We start from the raw sequence: 27,485 nt of genomic DNA, 5'->3' as shown, positions 1-27,485 counted from the left end.
TTCGCTGGGGGTCACTTAGGTACTCACCTCTTGGGGTCTCTGGTTTTTCCAGCTTCCCTCTAATGACTCCATATCCTTGGATGGGGGACTTCACTTCGCATTCCACTATTTTGGTAAATGGTTTGGTCACTAATTCTTACCAATGCATGTTGTTTCTTGTGCCAATTCCAAATTATTTCTGTGTGTGTGTGTATATATATATATGTATATATATATATATATACATATATATGTATGTATATATATATATATTAGCAGAGCGAAGGCGTTGGGTCCTTGCTGTGGAGCGGTAAAGGTGAGGCGGCGTTGGTACGAAGCGTTGGATCCGTGCATTTGGCAGAGTCGGTATCTGGCTGTCACAACATGGTGCAGCAAGAACACTTGGTTTTCTTTGGTTTTCCACCATCTTCTCCTTTCAAGGGCCCAGGGACTGGATTAAGCACCACTTGGCAGGGCAGGAGTCTCAGCAGAGAGTACAGGTGCTGGCAGAGGAAGTCTTTGATGACCCTGAGACTTCAGAACAGGGGGCCCACTTAGTTCAAGCCCTTGGAGATTCTTTTCAAGCAGGAATATAAGACAAAGTCCAGTCTTTGCCCCCTTTCACAAGCAGAAGCAGCAACTGCAGGGTAGCCCAACAAAGCACCATCACAAGTAGGGGCAGCACTTCTCCTCAGCTCTTCTCCATGGCAAAGGTTCCTCTTGGTTCCAGAAGCAAATCTTGAAGAAAGTTAAAGTCTGGGGTTTTGGGTCCAATACGTATACCCCTTTCTGCCTTTGAAGTTGCCCATCTTCAAGGGGAACTCTCTGTTGTTTACAGGATCCTGCCTTGGCCAGGCCACAGACACACACCAGGGGGTTGGAGACTGCATTGCATGAGGGCAGACACAGCCCATTCAAGTGTAAGTGACCACTCCTCCCTCCCCTCCAGCTCAGATGGCTCATCAGGATGTGCAGGCTACACCCCAGCTCCCTCTGTGTCACTGTCTAGAGGAGATTCACAAACAGCTCAACTGTCAGTCTGACCCAGACAGGGAATCCACAAACAGGCAGAGTCACATGGTTTAAGCAAGAAAATGCCTACTTTCTAAAAGTAGCATTTTCAAACTAACAATCTAAAAACCAACTTCACTAAAAGATTGTTAGACTTGACAGCCTTAGGGTGGTCACCCCTAACGTTTTGCCTGCCTCCCTCCTCTTTTTGACACTGTTTTTGCTGGTTTTAGGACTTTGCGCACTTTACCACGGCTAACGAGTGCTAAAGTGCATATGCTCCCTCCCTTAAAACATGGTGACATTGGCTCATACCCAATTGGCTTATTTAATTTACTTATAAGTCTCTAGTAAAGTGCACTACGTATGCCCAGGGCCTGTAGATTAAATGCTACTAGTGTGCCTACAGCACTCATTGTGCCACCCACATAAGAAGCCCCTTAGCCATGTCTCAGGCCTGCCATTGCAAGGCCTGTGTGTGCAGTTTCCCTGCCAATTCGACTTGGCATGTAAAAGTACATGCCAAGCATTAAACACCCCTTTTTCTACGTATGAGTCATCCCTAAGGTAGGCCATAGGTAACCCCTGGGGCAGGGTGCTATGTAGATAAAAGGCAGGGCATATACCTGCGTAGTTTATATGTCCTGGTAGTGTAAAGCTCCTAAATTTGTTTTTTACTGCTGCGAGGCCTGCACCTTTCATAGGCTAACATAAGGGACAACCTCGTATACTGTTTGAGTGGTAGACTCTGATCTGAAAGGAGTAACAGGGTCATATTTCATATGGCCAGATTGGTAATAGAAAATCATGCTGACTGGTGAAGTTGGATTTAATATTACTATTTTAGAAATGCCACTTTTAGAAAGTGAGCATTTCTCTGCACTCAAATCCTTCTGTGCCTTACAATCCACGTCTGGTTGGGTTAGTTGACAGTTCCCTTGTGCATTTCACGCAGACAACCCCAAACACAGGATGCTCAGTCACACCTGCACACATCTGCATACTGAATGGGTCTTCCTTGGAGGGTGAGGGCCTGACACTTACATGTCAAAGGACAGTGGCCTGCCCTCACACAATGGACTGCCAAACCCCCTACTGGGACCCTGGCAGACAGGATGGAACTGAAAGGGGACCTTGTGTACTTCTTAGCCACTCTTTGAAGTCTCCCCCACTTCAAAGGCACATTTGGGCATATAGGCTGGGTCCCTGACCCTACCAACTCAGACACTTCTTGACAAGATACCTCTTGGGAATGAAACTCTAAATGAGAATGTGCAACCTGCTAAGAGAAGCTGCCTGGCTGCCCAAAGGACTCACCTGACTGCTTTTCTGTAAAGGACTGCTGCTTTGCTGTTGCCCTGCTGCCTTGCTGCCCTCTGGCTCTGCTGTGAAGTGCTCTCCAAGATCTTGGATTGAGCTTGCATCCTGTTTTCTGAAGTCTCAGGGCCAAAAAGACTTAGGGGGTCATTCTGACCCTGGCGGTCAAGCACCGCCAACAGGCTGGCGGTGCTTCCAAGCCCATTCTGACCGCGGCTTCAGAAAACCGGGGCCGGCGGTTTCCCACCGTTTTTCCTCCGGCTGGGCGAATCCGCCAGGGCAGCGCTGCAAGCAGCGCTGCCCTGGGGATTCTGACCCCCTTCCCGCCAGCCTGTTTCTGGCGGTTTTCACCGCCAGAAAGAGGCTGGCGGGAACGGATGTCCTGGGGCCCCTGGGGGCCCCTGCACTGCCCATGCCACTGGCATGGGCAGTGCAGGGGCCCCCTAACAGGGCCCCATGAAGCTTTTCACTGTCTGCTTAGCAGACAGTGAAAAGCGCGACGGGTGCAACTACACCCGTCGCACGCCCGCAACACCGCCGGCTCCGTTCGGAGCCCCCTTCTGTGTTGTAGGCCTCCTTCCCGCTGGGCCGGCGGGCGCTAACATGGTTAGCGCCCGCCGGCCCAGCGGGAAGGTTGAAATGCCGGCAGCGGTCTTTTGTCCGCGTAGCGGGCAAATGGCGGTGCCCGCCAGAGTCAGAATGACCGCCTTAATCTCTGCAAAGATCTCCTTGTGCGGCAAAAATCGACGCACATCCTGCCAGAATCAATGCACAGCCTGCCCTGTGGTGCGAAAATCAGCGCATCGCCAAACCAGAACGACGCAGCCCAGCTCCCAGAGTGGAGATCGACACAGCACCAGCGTTGCGACCGGAACTTTGACGCACAGCCCACCAGATCGACGCATCACCGAGCCGGAATGATACAGCCTGACTTCCTGCTAGAGGAATCGATGCAGTGCCTGCCGTGCAACAGAAATTTCCCTGCATCGCCCACCGGATCGATGCAGCTCCTGTGACTTCATCCTGCACGGCCAGGATTTCTCTGCATCATCCTTGGGGCACCCAAATACCACGCAACCTGAAGAGGATCCAAGCCTGTGCGCCAGAAATCGTCGCAAAGCCCTTCCTGCATGGAAAAGCATTGACGGAGAAGCCAACGTACACCTCCCCATTTTCTATGCATCTCCTCCTCTGCTGTCCCCGGTGGATAATTTAGACGCAAACTAGGCACCTTGTGATTGCAAGAGACCATTGTTGCTTTTAAGAACTTAAACCTCATCTTATCATTACAAAAGTGATATTTCAACTTGTACTTATCAAATCTTGATTGTTTTGACCTTAATCTACTCAGATAAATATTTTATATTTTTCTAAATCTGTGTGATGTATTTTTGTCGTGTTTGCACTGTGTTATTGCAAGATATATTGCACAAATACGTTACACATCGCCTTCTAAGTTAAGCCTGACTGCTCAGTGCCAAGCTACCAGAGGGTGGGCCCAGGATAATTTGGATTGTGTTTGACTTACCCTGACTAGAGAGAGGGTCCTTGCTTACACAGGGAGTAACCTGACTGCCAACCAAAGACCCAATTTCTAACAAAGATGTATTTTTAAATTGTGCGTTCAGAGACACCAAACGCCAAATTTCTATCTGCTCTCAAAGGGAAACTACACTTTAAGGAAATTTAAAGGCAGCCCCCATGTTAACCTATGAGAGAGATAGGCCTTGCAACAGTGAAAACCAAATTTGGCAGTGTTTCACTGTTAGGACATGTAAAAACACATCACTACATGTACTACCTTTTACATACACTGCACCCTGCCCATTGGGCTACCTAGGGCCTATCTTAGGGGTGCCTTACATGTATAAAAAGGGAAGGTTTGTGCTTGGCAAGTGGGTACACTTGCCAATATAATTGACTTTACAAGACCGCACACAGAGACAGTGCAGTGGCAGGTCTGAGACATGTTTACAGGACTACTCGTGGGTGGCACAATCAGAGCTGCAGGCCCACTAGTAGTATTTTGATTTACAGGCCCTAGGCACCTCTAGTGCACTTTAGCAGGGACGTACTGGTAAATCAAATATGCCAATCATGGAAGAGCCAATTACACCTACAATTTCACAACGGGTGTAGTGAATCCTAGTTCGTTTTTAATGGGATAACAGGAGTTAGCTTAGCCTCTGGCTTGCAGACTTGTGCCCCCGTCACCTAGTGACTTTTAACCTACTTAGCTTGCTCTGTCTTAGCCCATTTAATTATTTCATTCTTCTAAGATGGCTGCCTTGTTTATAGTTAGGCGACTTGTTATGAGTTACATTATCAGTGTCACCGCACTAAGGCGTCAAGATCAAGCAACAAAGACAAACAAACAGTAGATGTTCATACTTAGGGATTTTCCCTCTCTATACTTTCGAGGGATTGTTTATATTAATTGCAGTCCCAAGCATGTCTGTTATCTTTTGTTTGGGAACACACCTACGTCAGGGGTCCTTGTAGATCTGTATAAATACATTGCACTTTAGACAGATAATCAGAGGGATTTCGACCGGAGGGCATCGCCACCATCGCTTATATCGATGCTGCAGACGTCTTAACGCTGACCCAGTCTTCGGATCCCTGCAGAGTCTGAGATAGAGACCTCATTCCAAGGTAACGAGGGTAGGGGGCTCCTCTCATGGACATGGCATTGGCAGATAAGGTTTAGCAAACCCAGCTCTCCTTTAGGTAGGAGGTTAGGCCTCTCACATTAGGGTATTAGGGCAAATTACATCTTGTATGTCTTGTTTATGCATTGCAAGATGGTGAGGGTCTTTGTAATAATGACTCTCGTCTTCACAATTCTGTTCCTTGCATTATTCATCATCCTAATCATTGCAGCCCATGCAACTTATCGCAAATTGCAGTTATGTTAAATAAAAACTATTGAAACCCCACTGCATCTTTGTCATTACCTGTGTTTGTATGAGATATGATATATCCGTGAGAAAGGGGTAATCTCCCTTTAACCACGACACTCCCTGATATGTATTATTCTCGAGTCCATGCGTAAAGGCTGCCACAAATCACCTTTTACTAATGTTTTTCTGGTGAGGTGCTGCTAGTGAGCCGGTAAGGTTGGGACAACAGTTGCGACTTGTTGTAGGAAAGGTGTATTCGCCTACAAACAAAAGTACTGTCATCCTTTAACCAGCAGTCTTGCCCAGAGCAAGAGTCCAAACTACAACAAGGGAGTCCAGCACACAGCAACAACCTGGGAAGTAAAGGCAAAAAGTTAGGCCAAGGATGCCAGGTCTAACACATGTCCCCCCCAACTGAAAGTGGGGAGAACTACCCAAACTCATGGGAGTTCGCATCACTAAGGTGGAAGAATCTGGACAGACAATCATCATTGGTGTGTTCTGTTCCATGGCGGTGTTCCACCCTAAAGTCCATCACCTGTAGGGAAGTAGACCACCTCAGCAGTTCTGGATTATCACCCCTCATCTACATTAACCATCTGAGGGGTCTGTGGTCAGTCTGAACCCAGAAGTGAGTCCCAAACAAGTAGGGTCCTAGCTTCTTTAGCGCCCAGACCACAGCAAAAGCTTCACGCTCAATTGCACTCCACCTACGTTCCCAGGGAAGTAATCTCCTACTGATGAAGGCTACAGGTTGATCTAGGCCCTCTTCATTAGATGTGACAACACTGCTCCTACACCATGCTCTGAAGCATCAGTCTGCACGACAAATTCTTGAGAGAAGTCAGGCACCTTCAGCACGGTTGTCTTACAGATGGCTGTCTTTAGGTACATCAAAAGCTGTCTGGCAAGACTCAGTCCATATTTGGTTGCTTTTTGGAAGTTAACTGTGTTAAGGGAGCAACAATGGTGCCATACCCCTAAACAACTTAACAAACCTCCTATAGTAAACTGTGAGACCTAAAAAGGCTCTCACCCCAGTCTGGGTCTTGGGGGTTTCTAAGCCAGAATAGTGTCAGTCTTGCATTATAGGGGTGTCACCTGGCCACTCCCTACCTGGTTCCCCAAGTACACTACAGAGCCCTACCCTATCTGGCACTTGATAGCCTTAATAGTGAGGCCTGCATTCTGCACGGCCTCTAACACTTTGCAGAGGTGCTGCAAGTGTTCCTCCCAAGTGGGGCTGAACACAGCAAAGTCATCCAGGTAGGCTGTACTAACATCACCCAATCCAGCCAACACTTGGTTAACCAGCCTCTGAAAGGAGGCAGGGGCATTTTTGATCCCAAATGGCATCACCCTAAACTGGTAGTGTCCATCTGTGGTAGCAAATGCAGACCTCTCCTTGGCCCCCTCAGTCAGGGCAATCTGCCAATATCCAGAGGTAAGATGAAACGTACTTATATATTTGAAGCCCCTAACTGATCAATGAGCTCATCAGCTCGGGGGTTGGGTGCATGTCTGTCTTAGTGACCGCATTGAGTCCCCGGTAATCCACACAGAACCAGAGTTCTGGAATGGCACCCTGAGCAGCAGCTTTTGGGACCAGGTCCACAGGACTGGCCCAGGGCTACTCAAGAACTCAATAACCCCAAGAGCTAACATTTTGGATACTTCATCCTTTATGGTGGCCCTAACCTTGTCAGACAGCCAGTAAACATTATGTTTCACAGGTGGACTGTCCCCAGTGTCCACATCATGTGTGCACAAATGAGTGACCCCAGGGATTGAGGAAAACAATGAGGTAAACTGTCCCAGCTTCTGGCGACAGTCCCTGTGTTGCTCTGGGATCAGTGAGGGGGAGAGGTTTACACCCTCCACAGACCCATCTTTCTCCTTAGTAGACAGGAGGTCATGAAGAGGTTTACTCTCTTCCTTCACCCCATCATCTGTTGCTAGGAACATTGTCCTCTCGAAGTGAAGCTTGAGGCGGTACACATGTAAGACCCCAAGGTCCTAGCAGTCCGGAAGTGCACCAGATAGGTGACATCAGTCTTGCGCTCCCCCACCTCGAGAGGCCCACTCCACTTGTCCTGGAGAGCGCAAGGATCTAGTGGGGCCATCACCCACACTTTCTGACCAGGCTGAAACTCCTCCCTCCACTCTAGCCCAGATATCTCATCAGGATATGCAGGCTACACCCCAGTTCCCTGTGTGTCACTGTCTAGACGAGATTCACAAATAGCTCACCTGTCAGTCTGTCCCAGACAGGGAATACACAAACAGGCAGAGTCAAAGAATGGTTTAAGTAAGAAAATGCCTACTTTCTAAAAGGGGCATTTTCAAACTAACAATCTAAAAACCAACTTCACTAAAGGATGTATTTTTAAATTGTGTGCTAAGAGACCCCTCCACATTTCTATCTGCTCTCAAAGGGAAACTACACTTTAAGGACATTTAAAGGCAGCCCCTATGTTAACCTTTGAGAGAGGTAGGCCTTGCAACAGTGAAAACCACATTTGGCAGTATTTCACTGTTAGGACATATAAAAACAGATCACTACATGTCCTACCTTTAACATATACTACACCCTGCTCATGGGGCTATCTAGGGCCTACCTTAGGGGTGCCTTACATGTTTGAAAAGGGAAGGTTTGGCCTTGGCAAGTGGTTACACTTGCCAAGTCAAATTGGCAGTGCAAGACTGCACACACAGACACTGCAGTGGCAGGTCTGAGACATGTTTACATGGCTACTCATGTGGGTGGCACAATCAGTGCTGCACGCCCACTAGTAGAATTTGTTTTACAGGCCCTAGACACCTCTAGTGCATTTTACTAGGGACATACTAGTAAATCAATATGCCAATCATGGAAAAGAGTTCAGAGTTTCACATATGGAGCACTTGTACTTTAGCACTGGTCAGCAGTGGTAGATTGCCCTTAGTAACACAGCAAAAATATAGTCCAGCACACAGCAACAACCTGGGAAGTAGAGGCAAAACGTTAGGGGAGGCCACACCAAAAATGCCAGGTCTAACACATTTCATTTATAATGTCTTTGTGTCAGTACTTTGTGTGAAATATAAAATGTTCCAGCTGAAAACAACGGAAAACCTAAAATTCAGTTTTACACTATGGGGTGTAGTAGAATGGGAACCTCTACCCCTTTTTTGATTGTCAGCAGTAAAGCAACAGCCAGGTAAAATATAGTTGCCGATGCCAGTCAACAGTTTACCTTGAGATTTTGAGACTTTTTCAGAGGACACAATCATTCAGTGGGGGCAAAGTTGCATGCAAGAGCAGAACAAGACTCCATGTGGTCAAATACCCTCTTTTCATAGTCCTGTGGCCATGGTGCACTTCACTATCAAAAGTTCCAAATAGAGCAGACCTGGAAATAGGGGCTGTAGAGAATGCATCCTTTTGTGTAGATTTGTGACCTCGTCCTGTCCCTGAGAGGTGAAACACTTCTAAATCACAACTTTACCTAAAATGTAAATACTTTTTTCTAGCTTTTATTATTCTTTACAACTTTGGGAACTGTTATGAAGTGATCAGGTCCCTGAAATCAGTGTAAAACAGGCTACTTGGCAACTCCTTTCACATCCACGGCTAAATGTCATCTCCCAGAGGTTCATCTAAATTTCTCCAAGATGCCAGAGCTGTCTCTGCCCTGAGGACTCTCCCTTCTTCCAGGCCCTGAGAAAATTTAAGACACAGAAAAGGGCACTACTGGGTAGTCTATAACCCCTTGCCATCTTGCTTGGTTAGCAAAATGCTAGCTCCACTAGCTCTGAGTAAATGTCTTAGAAGTAGAGAATCAAGGGAGAGCTGTACTCAATCGCTCTATGGTACTATCCTAGGAAGAAGTATATTTCTCCCATGCAATTGTTGCCTTTCCTTCTCTGTTCTAGTAGCATTCTGGCTTCTAGACAATGTACTTTACAGTTTTCACTCCCTAGCTATTAGTGACTCCGTCTAAACGTATCAAATCCTAATTCCCTTGATCTCTCCTTATCAATATTGCAGCACGGCTGTGTAGGAAATTACCCTCTTTTTGCCATGGTTACCCCCATTTTCTGCCTGAAGTCAGTGTGCTTGACTGTGTTCACTGGGATCGATCCTGATAACCAGGACCCCAGTGATAATGCACTCCCTCCTCTAAATCTGGTTGTTGCATACTGGTAACCCAGTATTTCACCCGCAACTGGCATAGTGGTGCCCCCTTATAAGTTCCTAGTATACGGTACCTAGGACCCCAGAGCATTGGGGTTCCAGGGGATCCCTATGGGCGGCAACATATCTTTTGCCACAAATAGGAAGACCATGCAAAGGGATCTGCAGGACTGCCATTGCAGCCTGCGTGAAAAGGTGCATGCACCCTTTCACTTCCATCTACATTGCACCAGGTCACTTATAAATCACCCCTATTGCAGGCCCTCCATCCCTGAGGGCAGGGTGCAGAGTACCTGTGTGTGAGGGCACCCCTGCACTAGCAAAGTTGTCCCCATGACCTCCAGGACCATTTTCCTGGGCTTCGTGAGTGCGGGGATGCCATTTTACATGTGTACTGGACATGAGTCACTACCTATGTCCAGCTACACAAATGGTAACCCCGAACATAGGCATGTTTGGTATCAAACATGTTGGAATCATACCCCAAGGCATTTTCAAGCATTGGTTGTCTGATTCCATGCAACTCTGGGGGCTTCTTAGAGGACCCTCAGTATTGCCATTGCAGCCTTCTGAGGTTTTCCAGGCAACCCTCCCCCTTTGGAAATAGGTGTTACAGGCTTGGGAAGGGTCACCTCCCCAAGCCACTGGAGATGCTTTGAAGGGTACATTTGGTGCCCTCCTTGCATAATCCAGTCTACACCAGTTCAGGGACCCCAGTACCTGCTCTGGCGTGAAACGAGACAAAAGAAAGGGGAGTGACCACTCCCCTGTCCATCACCTCTCCAGGGATGGTGCTCAGAGCTCCTCCAGAGGGCTTCTGGGTTTTGCCATCTTGGATTCCAAGTTGGCAGGGAACTATGGGAGCATCTGAGTGGCCAGTGCCAGCAGGTGACGTCAGAGCCCGCCCCTGATAGGTGCTTACCTGTTTAGGTGACCAACCCCCCTTTCAGGGTTTTTTAGGGTCTCTCCTTTGGGTGGTTCTTCAGATTCAAATTGCAAGACTCCAGCCGTAATCCTCTGCATCCTCCACTTCAACTTCCTACCAAAGAAACTGCATCTGGACTCTCCAGGAACTCTACAAACTGCAACAAAGAAGCAAAGACACCTACAGCAACATTGTATCTTCAGCTCCTGCCAGCAACTGCAACTGTTTCCCAGTCTTGCATCCTCAGAGGACAGCCTGTCTTCAGCCTGCACCAGAAGAGCGAAGGAATCTCCCTTGGGGGTGAAGGAGTCATTCCCCTGCTTCAGCAGGCACCTACTGAAATGACGGCTGGCTGCGTGGATTCCCTATCCTGCTGAGCTGCGTGGATCCTGCAACACAGGTGATGGACTGAAGTGGTCCTGACGGTCCTGACATCCTACTGTCCAACTTTGGTGGAGGTAAGAGCTTGCCTTCCCACGCAAGACAGTACCCCGTGCATCACGGGTTTTGCAGTTGCCAAGGCTTGTTGGCATCCTTCCATGAAGTTCTTCCTGCATCTTGCAGCTCTGGCCCCAACACATCCTGTGACACACATCTTCTTGGGTGGTTCTCCGGCGGCGCGGGAGCCTTTGTCGTAGTGCTGCATGGGCCTTTTCCTGAACCTCCTTTGTACCCGTGCTGTGGAACTCCTGTGCATGCTGCCTGCTCTTCTGTGGGCTCTCTGAGTTGCTGAGAGCTCCCTCTGACTCCCCCTCCTGAGTAGAGTCCACCAGGTCCCTGCTGGTCCTGGGCAGCGCCATTTCCCGCTAACCGCAAGCTTTGCATGTGCCAAGACTTGTTGGCGGACTCCAGCAACGCAAACCAGACTGCAATCCTCCATCCGGCGTTGGACATCATCTGCCCCAACCAGGAACCCAAATCCATCCTCTTGGATGCAGTACTGACTGTTCTTCTTCATTGGTGGTTCTTCTTTTGCAACTTCATCCGGTTTAACAGGGGCTCCTGTTTTCCCTGGACTCTTCTGTGCTTCTTGGACTTGGTCCCCTTCTTCCACAGGTCTTCAGGTCCAGGAATCCACTGTTGGTGTCTTGCAGTCTCTTCTAGTTCTTGCATAATCTTCGTTCCTGTGTTTCTGTGTGTTCTGGGAAAGTTACTGTGTTTTACTCCTGCTTTCCTAGGCACTGGGGAGGGTTCTAGTACTTACCCTTGTGGTTTTCTAGTACTCCCAGCACCCCTCTACACACTACACTTGCCTAGGTGGGAAACCGACATTCGTATTCCACTTTCTTAGTATATGGTTTGTGTTCCCCCTATGCCCATTTCTAACTATTGTGATTTTCACTAATTGCACTGTTTTCTATCTGTTTTTATGCACATTTCTGCATACTAGTGTATATAATTTGTGTATTACTTACCTCCTAAGTGAATATGGTCTCTATGGTATTTTTGGCATTTGTGTCACCAAAATAAAGTACCTTTATTTTTGTAACACTGAGTGTTTTCTTCCATGTTTGTGAGTACTGTGTGACTACAGTGGTATTCCATGAGCCTTGCATGTCTCCCAGATAAGCTTTAGCTTCTCAGCTACAGCTACCTTTAGAGAGCCTGGCTTCTAGACCCTACCTACACTTCACTAATAAGGGATAACTGGACCTGGTATAAGGTGTAAGTACCATAGGTATCAGGCCAGCCTCCTACAGGCTGCATTTTGGAAAATACCCATATTCACAAGACCAAGTGTTGGACCTGGCTTTTTGACAGGGACATCCCCAAACTTTTTGCCTCCTTCCTCCTATTTTTTTCTGACCTGTTGTTGTTGGCTTTTGACCTCTGAGCACTTTACCACTGCTAACCAGTGCTAAAGTGCATATGCTCTCTGTGTAAATTGTACTATTGATTGGTTTATCCATGATTGACTATTTAATTTACCTGTAAGTCCCTATTAGAGTGCACTACATGTGCCTAGGGCATGTAGATTAAATGCTACTAGTGGGCCTGCAGCACTGGTTGTGCCACCCACCTCAGTAGCCCCTTAACCTTGTCTCAGGCCTGCCATTGCAAGGCCTGTGTGTGCAGTTTCACTGCCACTTCGACTTGGCATTTAAAAGTACTTGCCAAGCCTAGGACTCCCCTTTTTCTACATATAAGTCATCCCTAATGTGTGCCCTAGGTAACCCCTAGAGCAGGGTGCTGTGTAGGTAAAAGGCAGGACATGTACCGGTGTAGTTATATGTCCTGGTAGTGTAAAACTCCTAAATTCGTTTTTACACTACTGTGAGGCCTGCTCCCTTCATAGGCTAACATTGGGGCTGCCCTCATACACTGTTGAAGTGGCAGCCACTGATCTGAAAGGAGCAGGAAGGTCATATTTAGTATGGCCAGAATGGTAATACAAAATCCTGCTGACTGGTGAAGTCGGATTTAATATTACTATTCTAGAAATGCCACTTTTAGAAAGTGAGCATTTCTTTGCACTAAAATCTTGTTGTGCCCTTCAATCCACGTCTGGCTAGGTTTAGTTGACAGCTCCTTGTGCATTCACTCAGACACACCCCAAACACAGGGTACTCAGCCTCACTTGCATACATCTGCATTTTGAATGGGTCTTCCTGGGCTGGGAGGGTGGAGGGCCTGCCCTCACACAAAGGACTGCCACACCCCCTACTGGGACTCTGGCAGACAGGATTGAGCTGAAAGGGAACGTGGTGCATTTCTTAGAGACTCTTTGAAGTCACCCCCACTTCAAAGGCACAACTTAGTATAAAACAGGGCCTCTGCCCTACCTCATCAGACACTTGCTGGAGAAGAAACCGGAACCAGAAACTACATCCTGCCAAGAAGAACTGCCTGGCTGCTCAAAGGACTCACCTGTCTGCTTTCTCCAAAGGACTGCTGTCTTGCTGTTGCCCTGCTGCCTTGCTGAACTCTTGTCTGGCTGTGAAAGTGCTCTCCAAGGGCTTGGATAGAGCTTGCCTCCTGTTCCTTGAAGTCTCAGGACCAAAAAGACTTCTGCCTTTCACGTGGACGCTCCGTGCGCCGAAAATTTCGACGCACAGCTTGTTTCGCGGCGAGAAAAACGCCGCACACCGACGCTGATCAACGCGACGCCCTCGGGACGATCGAGACTTCGACGCACAACCGCGCAAGGACAAAGCCGCCCGACTTCCAAGGAGAAATCGACGCGACGCCTACCGTGAGTGCGAAACTTTGACGCACGGCCTCGCAAGGACAACGCCGCCCGACTTCCAAGGAGAAATCGACGCGACGCCTGCCGTGAGACCAAAATTTCGACGCACGGCCTCGCAAGGACAACGCCGCCCGACTTCCAAGGAGAAATCGACGCGACGCCTGCCGTGAGACCAAAATTTCGACGCACGGCCTCGCAAGGACAACGCCGCCCGACTTCCAAGGAGAAATCGACGCGACGCCTACCGTGAGATCGAAATTTCGACGCGCAGCCCCGCAGAACGACGCGCAGCCGGAAAATAAGCAGGAGAATCCACGCACAGACCCGGGACATCTGGTAATCCCCGCGATCCACAAAAAGAGACTGTCTGCGCGCCGGAAAACGACGCCCGACTTCCCCGCGTGGAAAAGAACGACGCAAGTCTGTGTGTGCTGAGGAGAAATCGACGCACACACCCCTTTTTCCACGCATCTCTTCTCCTGTGGCCCTCTGAGGAGATTTCCCACCAGAAACCAGGTACGCTGTGCTTGAAAGACACTTTATTGCTTTTTAAAAGACTTAAAGACACTTAATATCACTTTTCAGTGATATCTTTACAAATTCGTATTGCAACTTTGATCGTTTTGACCTACAAGTACCCAGATAAATATTCTATATTTTTCTAAACACTGTGTGGTGTATTTTTGTGGTGTTATACTATGGTGTTGTATGATTTATTGCACAAATGCTTTACACATTGCCTTCTAAGTTAAGCCTGACTGCTCGTGCCAAGCTACCGGAGGGTGAGCACAGGCTGATTTTGGATTGTGTGTGACTTACCCTGACTAGAGTGAGGGTTCTTGCTTGGACAGAGGGCAACCTAACTGCCAACCAAAAACCCCATTTCTAACATTGGTGGCAGCGGTGGGATAGGACTTGTGTTTGTGCAGTGACATACAGTAGCTAAGTATTTCACTACCTACCCACAGTTGAAGGTCAACTTGATTCTTTATCTCTTTTTTGACTTTTGGTCTCTGATATCCTCCTGGATATACTATTGATATTTTGGACTTTGGATTTTGGTTTTTGCTGGTAAGATCCTATCAGAATGGGATCGCTTACCTACTTATTCTTTTTGCCTACTGACCACCTCACTAAGGCTGACCTAAGGAAGCTTTGCAGAGAATGTGGCCTTCCTGTAGCAAAGAGATCTACTAAAGCAGAGATGCTACATGCCTACATAGTCTGGGAGGAAGACAGATGGGCAGAGAGAGAGGCAGCAAGAAACCAAATGACTAAGTACCCCTCAGAGGAGGAGGAGGACGACTCAGATGAGGAAAGAGACCCAGTGAAAAAAGAATGGCTCATGGCTCAAGCACGGTGGATGGAAGAGCTAGATGAGTTTATTGAAAGGGCTGAGGCAGCAAGTCTCTTAGCCCTGGAAGAAGAAAAGATTGCAGCTCAAGAGCTGAGCTGCAAAGAGCTGAAACTGGAGGCCGGAAGGGCTGAGTCCAGTTCAGATGGTGGCAGCAAAAATCTTGCATCTAGTACTGCTGAAGAAGGGCACAAGCCCAGAGATGTGGTGCCCAACTTGAAGAAGGGAGTTGACACACCCCAGGCAGTTCAAGGGTATGAGGTAGCTCCCGTTATGCACAGGGTCCCTGAGAAGGATTGGGGAACTGGCACAGGGAGTCATATTCCTACTGGGGGGAGGGACACTTTACTGACTCTAGCAGAGAGTGACAGAGAAAAGGGTTCCCCCCTGGTGGACGTCCTGGATATAGAGTGTAGAGACATCCCAGAAGAGTTTGGGTTGAGTGTCAGGGACAGACAGATACTGTCTCACCAGTCTCAGGAGGGTGAAGTAGAGTGCTTTTCCAAGGTTGAGTTACTGGGTGGTTGGGTGAAGGGTACTGTGGTTAATACATGTGAAGGGCAGAGTGATGTAATTGCTGGAGAGCATATGTCTGGTCCTTATTTTCCAGAGCTACGCCAACACCAGGTGGAGTGTGAGTTCTCTGACCCCAGGGAACTTACAGTGGAGGCAGACTTTTGGGTGAGTACCAGAGAGTCTGAAGAGGCATTTGGGGGTGCTCCTGAAGGGAGTGGTCTAGGTGGTTCCCGACCAAGTGAGGTGGGAGAGGATTGTAGTGTCCCAGGTAGGTCTCAGAACCTAACCTGTACCGTAGGGCTACCTTTTGAGGGAAGCCCCGCAGTGTCAGAAGAACTTGGGGGGATGACTGTAGACAGCATCCCAACAGTTCTGGTGTCTGGCAGTACCACTCCTAGTGAGGGGGTGCAGAAGTCCAGACATAGGGTTGAGAGGGGGTGGCCGACCCCAGTGGAGGATCTTGAAAGTCAGGGGTCAGCTCTGAGAGCAGAGCCCCCCAGGAATGACCCAGGTGAAACCGTTTCTGGTTTGGGGGAAACCCAGACTCTGCCGGATGGGCAGAGGTCGGGAGACCTGCGCCAACCAGACTCTTGTGTGGCCCTTGGGGACGGCGTGTCCCTTGTGGGGGGTGAGAGTGCCCCCCAGGAAGTCCTGGCATGCCAGGCAAAGATTCAACCTCAGGGTGGTGACTCTGGGTTGGATAACCGGGTTCAGAGGTTAAACTCTGACCTGGTGGGGGGTAGGTGTGCCCCCCAGAAAGTCCTGGCGTGCCAGGCAATTGTTCAACCTCAGGGTGTTGACTCTGGGTTGGATGACCAGGTTCAGAGGTTAAACTCTGACCTGGTGGGGGGTAGGTGTGCCCCCCAGAAAGTCCTGGCGTGCCAGGCAATTGCCCAACCTCAGGGTGGTGACCCTGGGTTGGGGAACCAGGCTCAGAGGTTAAACTCTGACCTGGTGGGAGGTAGGTGTGCCTCCCAGAAAGTCCTGGTGCGCCAGGCAATTGTTCAACTTCAGGGTGGTGACTCTGAGTTGAATGGCCCAGTTCAGAGGTTAAACTCTGACCTGGTGGAGGGTCAGTGTGCCCTCCAGGAAGTCCTGGTGTGCCAGGCAATTGTTCAACTTCAGGGTGGTGATTCTGAGTTGAAGGGTCAGGTGCAGAGGTTAAACTCTGACCTGGTGGAGGGTCAGTGTGCCCTCCCAGAAGTCCTGGCGTGCCAGGCAATTGTTCAACTTCAGGGTGGTGACTCTGAGTTGAATGGGCAAGTGCAGAGGTTAAACTCTGACCTGGTGGGGGGTAGGTGTGCCTCCCAGGAAGTCCTGGGTTGCCAGGCAGTGATCCAGTCTGAGGGTACAGACCCTGGGCTGGAAGACCAGGTTCAGGGTGTCCCCCCGGACCTGGAGGGAGGGGCTACTGATAACAGTGCCACTACCATGTTGTCTTCTGAGGAGGCCACTCCTAGTTGGAGGGTGCTGGACCCCAGAAGGGAGGGCAGGGGGAGGGAAGCCTCACCCCGGGCCCTAGTCCAACCTGAAGGTACAGGCCCCAGGTTGGAGGGCCAGTGGCAGGTTAACAGCCCTGCACTGGTGGAGGAATGGTACAGGGTGACTTCTGTAAGCACCCTGACCATGTTGGACTCTGGGGGTACCGCTCCAGGAGGGAGGGTACAAAGCCCCAGAGGGGAGGACCAGGTTCAGGCTGTCATCCCTGACCTGGTGGAAGGGAGAGTGGTTAAAGGGTGCCCAGCACCTGGGGCTACCGCCCCCCACTCTCCACAGCCACAGTGGTTGGAGAGCTTTGAGAGGCCTGGGGCCTGGCTCTCATCCCTGGCAGCTGTCAGTAATCACTGTGGCTTGCTGTCCGGGTGGACAGAGTTATCCCTGGGGAGGGGACAAGTGTCACACCCCAGGGGTAGAGTGGGCAACACCACTATGTTGGTCATGGTGGTACTATCCTGCTCCTGGGATACATCTGTGAGCAAAGTAAGGTTAGGTGCTACACAGATGGGATCCGCAGGAAAGGAGAAAGGTTCCCCATGGATGGGCTTAGTGGGCCCTGAGAGCATGGACAGAGGGATCCAATGGGAGTCAGGAAGGCGAAGAACTGGAGCATGCCCCTGCTGTTGTGGGCCTGGGTCCTTGTTCTGTCGCCTCAAACAGGGAAGTACCTCAGGATAGTGATTGTTCTCCCCTGGCTTTAGGCTGGTGGGGGGTCATGTTGGACCTGGCTTTTTGACAGGGACATCCCCAAACTTTTTGCCTCCTTCCTCCTATTTTTTTCTGACCTGTTGTTGTTGGCTTTTGACCTCTGAGCACTTTACCACTGCTAACCAGTGCTAAAGTGCATATGCTCTCTGTGTAAATTGTACTATTGATTGGTTTATCCATGATTGACTATTTAATTTACCTGTAAGTCCCTATTAGAGTGCACTACATGTGCCTAGGGCATGTAGATTAAATGCTACTAGTGGGCCTGCAGCACTGGTTGTGCCACCCACCTCAGTAGCCCCTTAACCTTGTCTCAGGCCTGCCATTGCAAGGCCTGTGTGTGCAGTTTCACTGCCACTTCGACTTGGCATTTAAAAGTACTTGCCAAGCCTAGGACTCCCCTTTTTCTACATATAAGTCATCCCTAATGTGTGCCCTAGGTAACCCCTAGAGCAGGGTGCTGTGTAGGTAAAAGGCAGGACATGTACCGGTGTAGTTATATGTCCTGGTAGTGTAAAACTCCTAAATTCGTTTTTACACTACTGTGAGGCCTGCTCCCTTCATAGGCTAACATTGGGGCTGCCCTCATACACTGTTGAAGTGGCAGCCACTGATCTGAAAGGAGCAGGAAGGTCATATTTAGTATGGCCAGAATGGTAATACAAAATCCTGCTGACTGGTGAAGTCGGATTTAATATTACTATTCTAGAAATGCCACTTTTAGAAAGTGAGCATTTCTTTGCACTAAAATCTTGTTGTGCCCTTCAATCCACGTCTGGCTAGGTTTAGTTGACAGCTCCTTGTGCCTTCACTCAGACACACCCCAAACACAGGGTACTCAGCCTCACTTGCATACATCTGCATTTTGAATGGGTCTTCCTGGGCTGGGAGGGTGGAGGGCCTGCCCTCACACAAAGGACTGCCACACCCCCTACTGGGACTCTGGCAGACAGGATTGAGCTGAAAGGGAACGTGGTGCATTTCTTAGAGACTCTTTGAAGTCACCCCCACTTCAAAGGCACAACTTAGTATAAAACAGGGCCTCTGCCCTACCTCATCAGACACTTGCTGGAGAAGAAACCGGAACCAGAAACTACATCCTGCCAAGAAGAACTGCCTGGCTGCTCAAAGGACTCACCTGTCTGCTTTCTCCAAAGGACTGCTGTCTTGCTGTTGCCCTGCTGCCTTGCTGAACTCTTGTCTGGCTGTGAAAGTGCTCTCCAAGGGCTTGGATAGAGCTTGCCTCCTGTTCCTTGAAGTCTCAGGACCAAAAAGACTTCTGCCTTTCACGTGGACGCTCCGTGCGCCGAAAATTTCGACGCACAGCTTGTTTCGCGGCGAGAAAAACGCCGCACACCGACGCTGATCAACGCGACGCCCTCGGGACGATCGAGACTTCGACGCACAACCTCGCAAGGACAAAGCCGCCCGACTTCCAAGGAGAAATCGACGCGACGCCTACCGTGAGTGCGAAACTTTGACGCACGGCCTCGCAAGGACAACGCCGCCCGACTTCCAAGGAGAAATCGACGCGACGCCTGCCGTGAGACCAAAATTTCGACGCACGGCCTCGCAAGGACAACGCCGCCCGACTTCCAAGGAGAAATCGACGCGACGCCTGCCGTGAGACCAAAATTTCGACGCACGGCCTCGCAAGGACAACGCCGCCCGACTTCCAAGGAGAAATCGACGCGACGCCTACCGTGAGATCGAAATTTCGACGCGCAGCCCCGCAGAACGACGCGCAGCCGGAAAATAAGCAGGAGAATCCACGCACAGACCCGGGACATCTGGTAATCCCCGCGATCCACAAAAAGAGACTGTCTGCGCGCCGGAAAACGACGCCCGACTTCCCCGCGTGGAAAAGAACGACGCAAGTCTGTGTGTGCTGAGGAGAAATCGACGCACACACCCCTTTTTCCACGCATCTCTTCTCCTGTGGCCCTCTGAGGAGATTTCCCACCAGAAACCAGGTACGCTGTGCTTGAAAGACACTTTATTGCTTTTTAAAAGACTTAAAGACACTTAATATCACTTTTCAGTGATATCTTTACAAATTCGTATTGCAACTTTGATCGTTTTGACCTACAAGTACCCAGATAAATATTCTATATTTTTCTAAACACTGTGTGGTGTATTTTTGTGGTGTTATACTATGGTGTTGTATGATTTATTGCACAAATGCTTTACACATTGCCTTCTAAGTTAAGCCTGACTGCTCGTGCCAAGCTACCGGAGGGTGAGCACAGGCTGATTTTGGATTGTGTGTGACTTACCCTGACTAGAGTGAGGGTTCTTGCTTGGACAGAGGGCAACCTAACTGCCAACCAAAAACCCCATTTCTAACACCAAGCATATAAAAGAATCACCTAGGTGTGTGTACCCGAGCTCTCAAGCCCCCTCACAAGTCCACCTATGTTAATCTTAGCCAGCCCTTGCCTGTTAAGTAAGAAACACCCCTGCCTCTCATCCCTCTGCAATCTTCCCCATCAAGTAAGGTGCTGTGCTATCTCTCAGAAGACATTCTTCAAGGTGGCTCTCTTTATTGTCCTTCTTTTGGCATGTTTGTGGAATGACACAATGCTAGGCCTCAAATGTCTCTCTCTTTAGTTCGCAAACCTAGTTTATATAGCTTATTGAAAGCCAATTGACATTCGGTCATATCTAGAAATTATGTTCAAAAAGGAGATCCTTAAGACCCTTATTAAAATTGTCATAGAAGGGGTTCCTCCTGAAGGCTCTAGGGTGATAGCACCATACTTAAGGAGCCTTCCCCAAGAAAACTTCTTATGCGGTTTTTTGAAAGAAGAGGTCCTCCAAATGGAGATATTTAATACTTTGGGATGCCTAGGAACCTCTTGGTTAATTTGTGAATCAGGTGGTTTGCAGCATCCAGATATTACATCCAAGAAGCACAATAGGCCAACTTATAGAAACATCTGGCCTCAATGAGAAGCCATTTTAGATTAACCAGGATTGGGGTGCTGTGGTCTGATCTGGCCAGGAATCTAAAACTGGAAACTAGTTTGGCATCAGCTTTCATGGCTGCATTTAATTGGGCTGGATAAATGTGGATATACCTGGCATTAAGGAGATGTCCTAATCAAGTCCTGGGAGGACCACAGATTGAACGACAACAAAGTTAATGTCTTTTTATATGAGGAGAAACTTGATTCCATGGAGAAGTTGAATTTGATAGTTTGCCCCTTTTGCTAAAGTGTTAATGTAGACATGCAGATTCAGATTTTTTTTTATCAAGGGTAAAGTCAAAGGATTTTGCTTTGTTAACAATGAATCACTATCAAGAAGAATCATTGGATCCACACATACTTGTATCAGGGTGATGGACTGAGGAGGGAGCTGAGTTGTGGGTTGAGGGATGAACACCAGAAAATCTTTTTTGTGGGGGTTCATATGATCTCAAAGTGTCTTCATAAGATCATCTATGCCCTCTGGTGAAGAGTCTTTGTCTGCATATAGATGAAAAACAGTTTGATTGTTTCTAGAGACAAAGGAAAGATTTCATATACAAATTGATGAACATTAGGGAGAGGATGGATCCTTTAGGAAATTCTTGTTAAAGGGGTGGGGGCCTGGAGTTTAAAAACTTAACTTGTTTGGATAGGGTGGCTCGATAGGATTTGAACAGAACTGTGCCACTGATCCCTATTTATTTTTCCCGGACATCAATTTTAAGCATGGTGTACAGTGTGAAATGCGGCTGACAGATCAATAATAACCAGGGCACAAAAATGTACCTTTGTCAGGGATATGCAGAGCATTATCTAAAACGTCTAGCACTACATTCTCTGTGCTGCATCAGACCCTAAGTCTGACTCATTGAATAGGTTGTTTTCTTGCTTGAAGATTTTATTAACTGTTTTGTAACCAAGCTTAAATACGTTTCGATAGTAAGTGGAGTTTGGATGCAGGCCTGTCATAGTTCAGGCATTCAGTTTCTTGAGAAGATCAATTTCTCTGTCTACTTGTCACATAATCAGGAACTACATTATGTAGCAAAGAAGCATAGATTGTGTTAGGCAGGAGCTGGGGGACAAACTTTGATCTTTCACAGTTTTTTGCCGGAGAAGGATGTAAAATGATAGGATGACTCAAGAGTTGTGCTGGTGTCTTCCAAGCCATTTAGCATAATGATAATGAGGGTTATGGTTCTATGTTTTCCATTTTAGAGATAACATGTTTTATCTTTTTTACTTTGCTGATGTAAAAACTGAACACTTTACACAATTTTCTGTGGCATTAAAAATATTATTAGGTGCTGGGGAGCTTGTGAATTTCAAAAAGTTTACCTGGAATGTATTCTTTTCTAAGTTGATCCCTATTATGAAGAAAACTGCCTTGACCTTAAAACTATTTTTTTTGTAATTCATGTGATTATTTCAAGGTTCTATAAAATTATGCTGGAGCTCTGAGAGATTTTGGTACTTAATGTAATACTTTGACACAATTTTTCTTTTGTGCATTTAAATTTTAGAAGGCTGAACCGTAGAAAGCCTACATAGATAGCGGCTTGAATCTCCATAAGCTGTTTTTTGGAGATTAGAACGTCAAGGATCAAACCCTATTCATGTTTGAGTGTGAAGCAATATTGTAAAAAGTCACTGTAACACAGAAAGAGGTACAATTACAATTCATAAGTGCCACTGAACCGTCTCAGTGTAAGTTAAGTCCCCAAAAATGATGCAGAGGAATTAGCTCTTTCAGCAAGGACCTGAATCAGTGGTTCAATTAATAAAAGATTTTTGACTGGAGTCACAGGTATCACAGGTGTCCTTTCTGATGTTTTTAGCAACTGGTATATATGGGTTTCAAGGTACACTTCCTGTTTACTTATTTAAAGTCACAGCTAGATGTAAAGATGTAAACACATTGGCTGGGTTGCCATTATAACACATTATAACACTGCCATTATAACAAGCTTTTTCTCCAATGTTAGAGGACTAGCTCTCAGCCCTTTTACCATGTATATGTGTGTAAGGCCAAACTGTTATCCACATTGGATCTTTGGCATTTATCCATCAAGAGCTGCCTTTGCACATTCCTACAGTGGTCTTTCATTAAGCCAAATAAACCAATTCAACTTTTCCTATCTTTTGCCATTATTTAAGGAAAAATGAAAAACAGTAAGAAGTTGTTCAACAGCGTTTCACTCCCCATTAGCCCAAAGTAGAACCACTCTAGTAAAGGTGGGCTGGATGAGTTAGCAGAGTTTTGCCCACTTGGCTTGGACCACAGACTTCCAGCAAAACTTTGCCAAAAACTCTGCATGACATAGTTTCTTCTTGTGCGCACCTCATCAATGTTAAGTTAGCAAACGCAAGGGAGAATCTGCATCCCCTACTGCGATTTTCAGTTGATAGAACACCTCCAGGCAAGATTTCTCAATACTCAAGGTCACGGCAGGTCAGACCGTTTGTGTTGAGAAAGCTGCCGCTTGAGTAGAAAATCTATGCGAGTTGCAGAAAGAAGCTGTGTCCTCTGGCTGGCCTCATGGTGCCATTCATTCTGATTTTACAGTGCATAAGAAACTCCTGCTGCAAAACTCAGTGCGAGCAGCGTAATGTGCCTGAATTCCGCCGCTTACAGAACTCTGTAGAATCTTGCAGAGATTTAATGTATCTCTGTGGAATTCTGTGGAGTGAAACTCTCTGAGTTCCGCCTAGACCTACAATCTAGGTCCCTAAAAGACAAACAATCTGAGGGGAACTCTTTGAAAAGCACATTTTCCAATAGCTCTAAAATATAACTAGGTATTTTATTAAACGCATCACCAAGCCACACCACCAATTGTTATGCTACGTAATGTTATGCAAAGGGCGGAGGGTACAACCTGCCACCTACGCAGATATGAGAAATGAGAGTATGACTTGGATAGACATGCATACTGCCAGGAGATGGGTGTCTGGTTACTGGAAAATATTGGTCCCTGTAAGGAACAGTGACAGGTATACCACTCTTCCAGCTGTCAACTTGACCCACGTCATGAGGGTTTATTTTCAGCCAAGAGCACTAACTACGCAAGAATTTGTAATCTTAATTTCCTCAGCATAGGTATTAGCCTACAAGTCCCACCATGCCCATGACTCTTGGCTATGAAGTTGGGACTGAGGTAAAGCCAACATCATGACACCTATGTTTTCCCAGCCATTACTATTGATGCAATTGGCGTTAGAGCAATCAGTCCCCCATGAGATGCCCTCTAAATGGTCATGAGTTCACAACTAGCACATCAGACCAGAACTCTTTGTAGGCCCAATAACTGTTGCTGATCTGTAAATAACAAGAGCCACATCTTGACTTTATCTTTCTGTCCTGCAGGTCCCTGCTCAGCAGGCTCCCAAGGGAAGAAATTTGTCACCGTATTCATGCAGAATTACATACCCAAATACGAAGAGGCCACTTTGAAAGTCCTGATCACCGGGTACTCCGCCTCCACTAAGGTCACTGTGGTACTCCAGAAGACGAGCTTTGCTAAAGTGCTTACTGTGTTCGAGGGAGAGACGGTGGAAGTGCAGGTACCAAACACTGCCCAATTCATCGGGACAGGCAAATTCTACAACACAGTCACCATCCAGGCAGACAATGACATCTCTGTCCTCTCAGTGAACCATAAGAAATTGAGCACTGCCACCACTATTGTGTACCCAACACAAGACTGGGGCACAGAATACTACATTGTGACACCACTGGATGGACCAACAGACAGCTTCAAGGAGTTCTCAATCATAAACAACGAAGAAGCCAGCAATGTTGAAATCCATCTCAAAGCCGAAGTTACCTTCCAGGAGAAGAAATACCCAGCAGGAAGCACGCTCTCTGTAATGCTCGAGTCCCTTCAGGCCATCCAGATCCAAAGCAAGGGTGACCTGTCCGGCACTAGGATCGTGTCCTCCAAGCCCTCAGCTGTGCTGACCGGCCACACGTGCACATGGAAAAACACCAAGTGCGATCATGTCTGTCAGCAGCTGCTACCCACCACCAGTTGGGGGAACACATTCATCGTGCCTGCAATGCCCTTTCAGACCAGATCTGATTTCGTATTCATCACAGCCTCCAAAAGCACACGTGTGGACTACCAAGCAGGATCCAGCAAAGAGACCAAGACATTGGACGCGGGAGAAGTTCTGAAGCTTGAAGTTAAGGTGGCAAGCCCTCTCTACATCAAGGGCACCGCAGGTATCCAGGTCATTCTCTACTTCACGGGCTGGACCGCCAGCGACCGCACCCCATACGATCCCTTCATTATCAACATACCAGATGTTGACAGCTACTGTATGTCCTACTACACGTACGGATTGAAAGATTTCAATAACTATGCCATCTTGGTGGCCAAGACATCAGCAACAGCGACAATGACTTTAAACAAAGTAACAATATCTGGACTGAAATGGAGTCCGATTGAGGGCACAGAATTCTCTTGGAGCAACTTAAGTGTGGGTAAAGATTTCAGCTCCAGCATGATAGATGGTAGCTCTCCATTTGGGCTTCTGAGTTTTGGATTATCTAACATGGATGGGTATGGATCACCGGGAACCTGCATAGCCCGTAAGTATGTCTCATGACATCTTTCTATGCCAGTGAGTATATCTGATTATATCTTGCACTGTCTGAACTATTAGATGCATCTGAGAGTATATCAGACTGCCTGAGTCTGTAAGAACATCCAAGTGGATGCAAATCAGTTGTGACAATAAGTATAAGTGAGTGCCTCTCATACTACGAGTTACACTGAGCATATGTGGATGCCTCTTACACTACGACATACACTAAGTGTCTGTGAGTTCCTCTGACACTACGAGACACACTGAGCATCAGTCACTCTTACAGTATGAAACACAGTGAGCTTATCTGTGACCCTTTTATACTATGAGATACAGTGAGTGTATGTCCTCTTACACTATGTGTTACACTGAGTGTATGTGAATGCCTCCTACCCTAAAAGATTCAGTTAGTATACCTGAGTGCCTCTTGTTCTTTGAGATGCAGGGAGTATGTCTGAGTGCCTCTTACAGTACGAGGTACCCTGAGCTTGAGTGAGTGCCTCCTACACTACGTGTTGCTCTGAGTGTATGTGAGTTCCTCTAACACTAAGAGATATACTGAGTGTATGTGTGTGCTTTTTACACTACGAGGTAGAGTGAGCATGAGTGACTCTTACTTTATAAGAGAGTGGGCATATCTGAGTGCCTCTTACACTACGAGATACAGTGAGTGTGTGTGACTGGCCCTTACGCTACGAGTTACACTGAGTTTATGTGAGTTCCTCTAACACTATGAGATATACTTAGCATATCTGAGTGCCTCTTACACTATGAGATACACTGAGTGTGCGAGAGTGCCTTTTACTCTGCGAGATACGACATACAGTGAGTGTGTGTGAATGCCTCTTGTCCTACGAGTTACACTGAATGTTTGTGAGTACCTCTTACATTACGAAACACAGTGAAAGCATGTGAGTGCCTCTAACACTACGAAACATTCTGAGAGTATCTGAGCATATGTGAGTGCCACTTGCTTGATAAGATAGTGACCGCATGTGAGTGTATTTTACTCTACGAGATACAATAAGTGTAAGTGAGTGCCTGTCACACCGTGAGACACTGTGATTGTTACACTACGGCTTACACGCAGTGAATGTGAGTTCCTCTAAAACTATGAGAAATAATGAGTTTAGGTGAGTGCCTCTTACACTATGCAATACTGTGAGTGTATCTGAGGGCCCCTTACACTATGCAATACAGTGAGTGTATCTGAGGGCCTCTTACACTATGCGATACAGTGAGTGTATCTGAGGGCCCCTTACACTATGCGATACAGTGAGTGTATCTGAGGGCCTCTCACACTATGAGAGACAGTGAGTGTGTCTGAGTGCCTCCAACACTATGAGATACAGTAAGCGTATGTGAATGCCTCTTGCACTGCAAGATACAGTGAGTGTATCTGAGGGCCTCTTACATTATGAGATACAGTAAGCGTATGTGAATGCCTCGTGCACTGCGAGATACAGTGAGTGTATCTGAGGGCCTCTTACACTATGCGATACAGTGAGTGTATCTGAGTACCTCTTACACTATGAGATACAATGAGTGTATCTGAGGGCCTCTTGCACTGCAAGATGCAGTGAGTGTATCCGAGGGCCTCTTACACTATGAGATACAATGAGTGTATCTGAGGGCCTCTTACACTGCAAGATACAGTGAGTGTATCTGAGGGACCCTTACACTATGCAATACAGTGAGTGTATCTGAGGGCCTCTTACACTATGCAATACAGTGAGTGTATCTGAGTGCCTTTCACACTATGAGATACAGTAAGTGTATGTGAATGCCTCTTGCAATGCAAGATACAGTGAGTGTATCCGAGGTCCTCTTACACTATGAGATACAATGAGTGTATCTGAGGGCCTCATACACTATGAGATACAGTGAGTGTATCTGAGGGCCTCTTACACTATGCGATACAGTGAGTGTATCTGAGTGCCTCTCACACTATGAGAGACAGTGAGTGTATCTGAGTGCCTCTTACACTATGAGATACAGTAAGCGTATGTGAATGCCTCTTGCACTGCAAGATACAGTGAGTGTATCTGAGGGCCTCTTACATTACGAGATACAGTAAGCGTATGTGAATGCCTCGTGCACTGCGAGATACAGTGAGTGTATCTGAGGTCCTCTTACACTATGAGATACAGTGAGTGTATGTGAGTGCCTCTTGCACTGTGAGATACAGTGAGTGTATGTGAGTGCCTCTTGCACTGTGAGATACAGTGAGTGTATCTGAGGGCCTCTTACACTATGCGATACAGTGAGTGTATCTGAGTGCCTCTCACACTATGAGATACAGTAAGCATATGTGAATGCCTCTTGCACTGCAAGATACAGTGAGTATAT

General features: G+C 47.5%; 1 protein-coding gene across 1 annotated transcript in view; it reads left to right on the top strand.

Moving 5' to 3' along the window:
- Window positions 1–27,485, top strand: part of LOC138247073 (IgGFc-binding protein-like) — a 136,948-nt gene that overhangs the window by 17,089 nt on the left and 92,374 nt on the right. The window contains exon 3 of the mRNA XM_069201818.1: window positions 23,914–25,140. Within this exon, the coding sequence (XP_069057919.1) occupies window positions 23,914–25,140 (1,227 nt within the window). The remainder of the gene's footprint in view (window positions 1–23,913; window positions 25,141–27,485) is intronic.

Source organism: Pleurodeles waltl, chromosome 7 (genome assembly GCF_031143425.1).
Source record: "Pleurodeles waltl isolate 20211129_DDA chromosome 7, aPleWal1.hap1.20221129, whole genome shotgun sequence".
In the NCBI taxonomy this organism is placed as follows: Eukaryota; Metazoa; Chordata; class Amphibia; order Caudata; family Salamandridae; genus Pleurodeles; species Pleurodeles waltl.
This window is presented reverse-complemented; position numbering and strand designations above follow the sequence as displayed.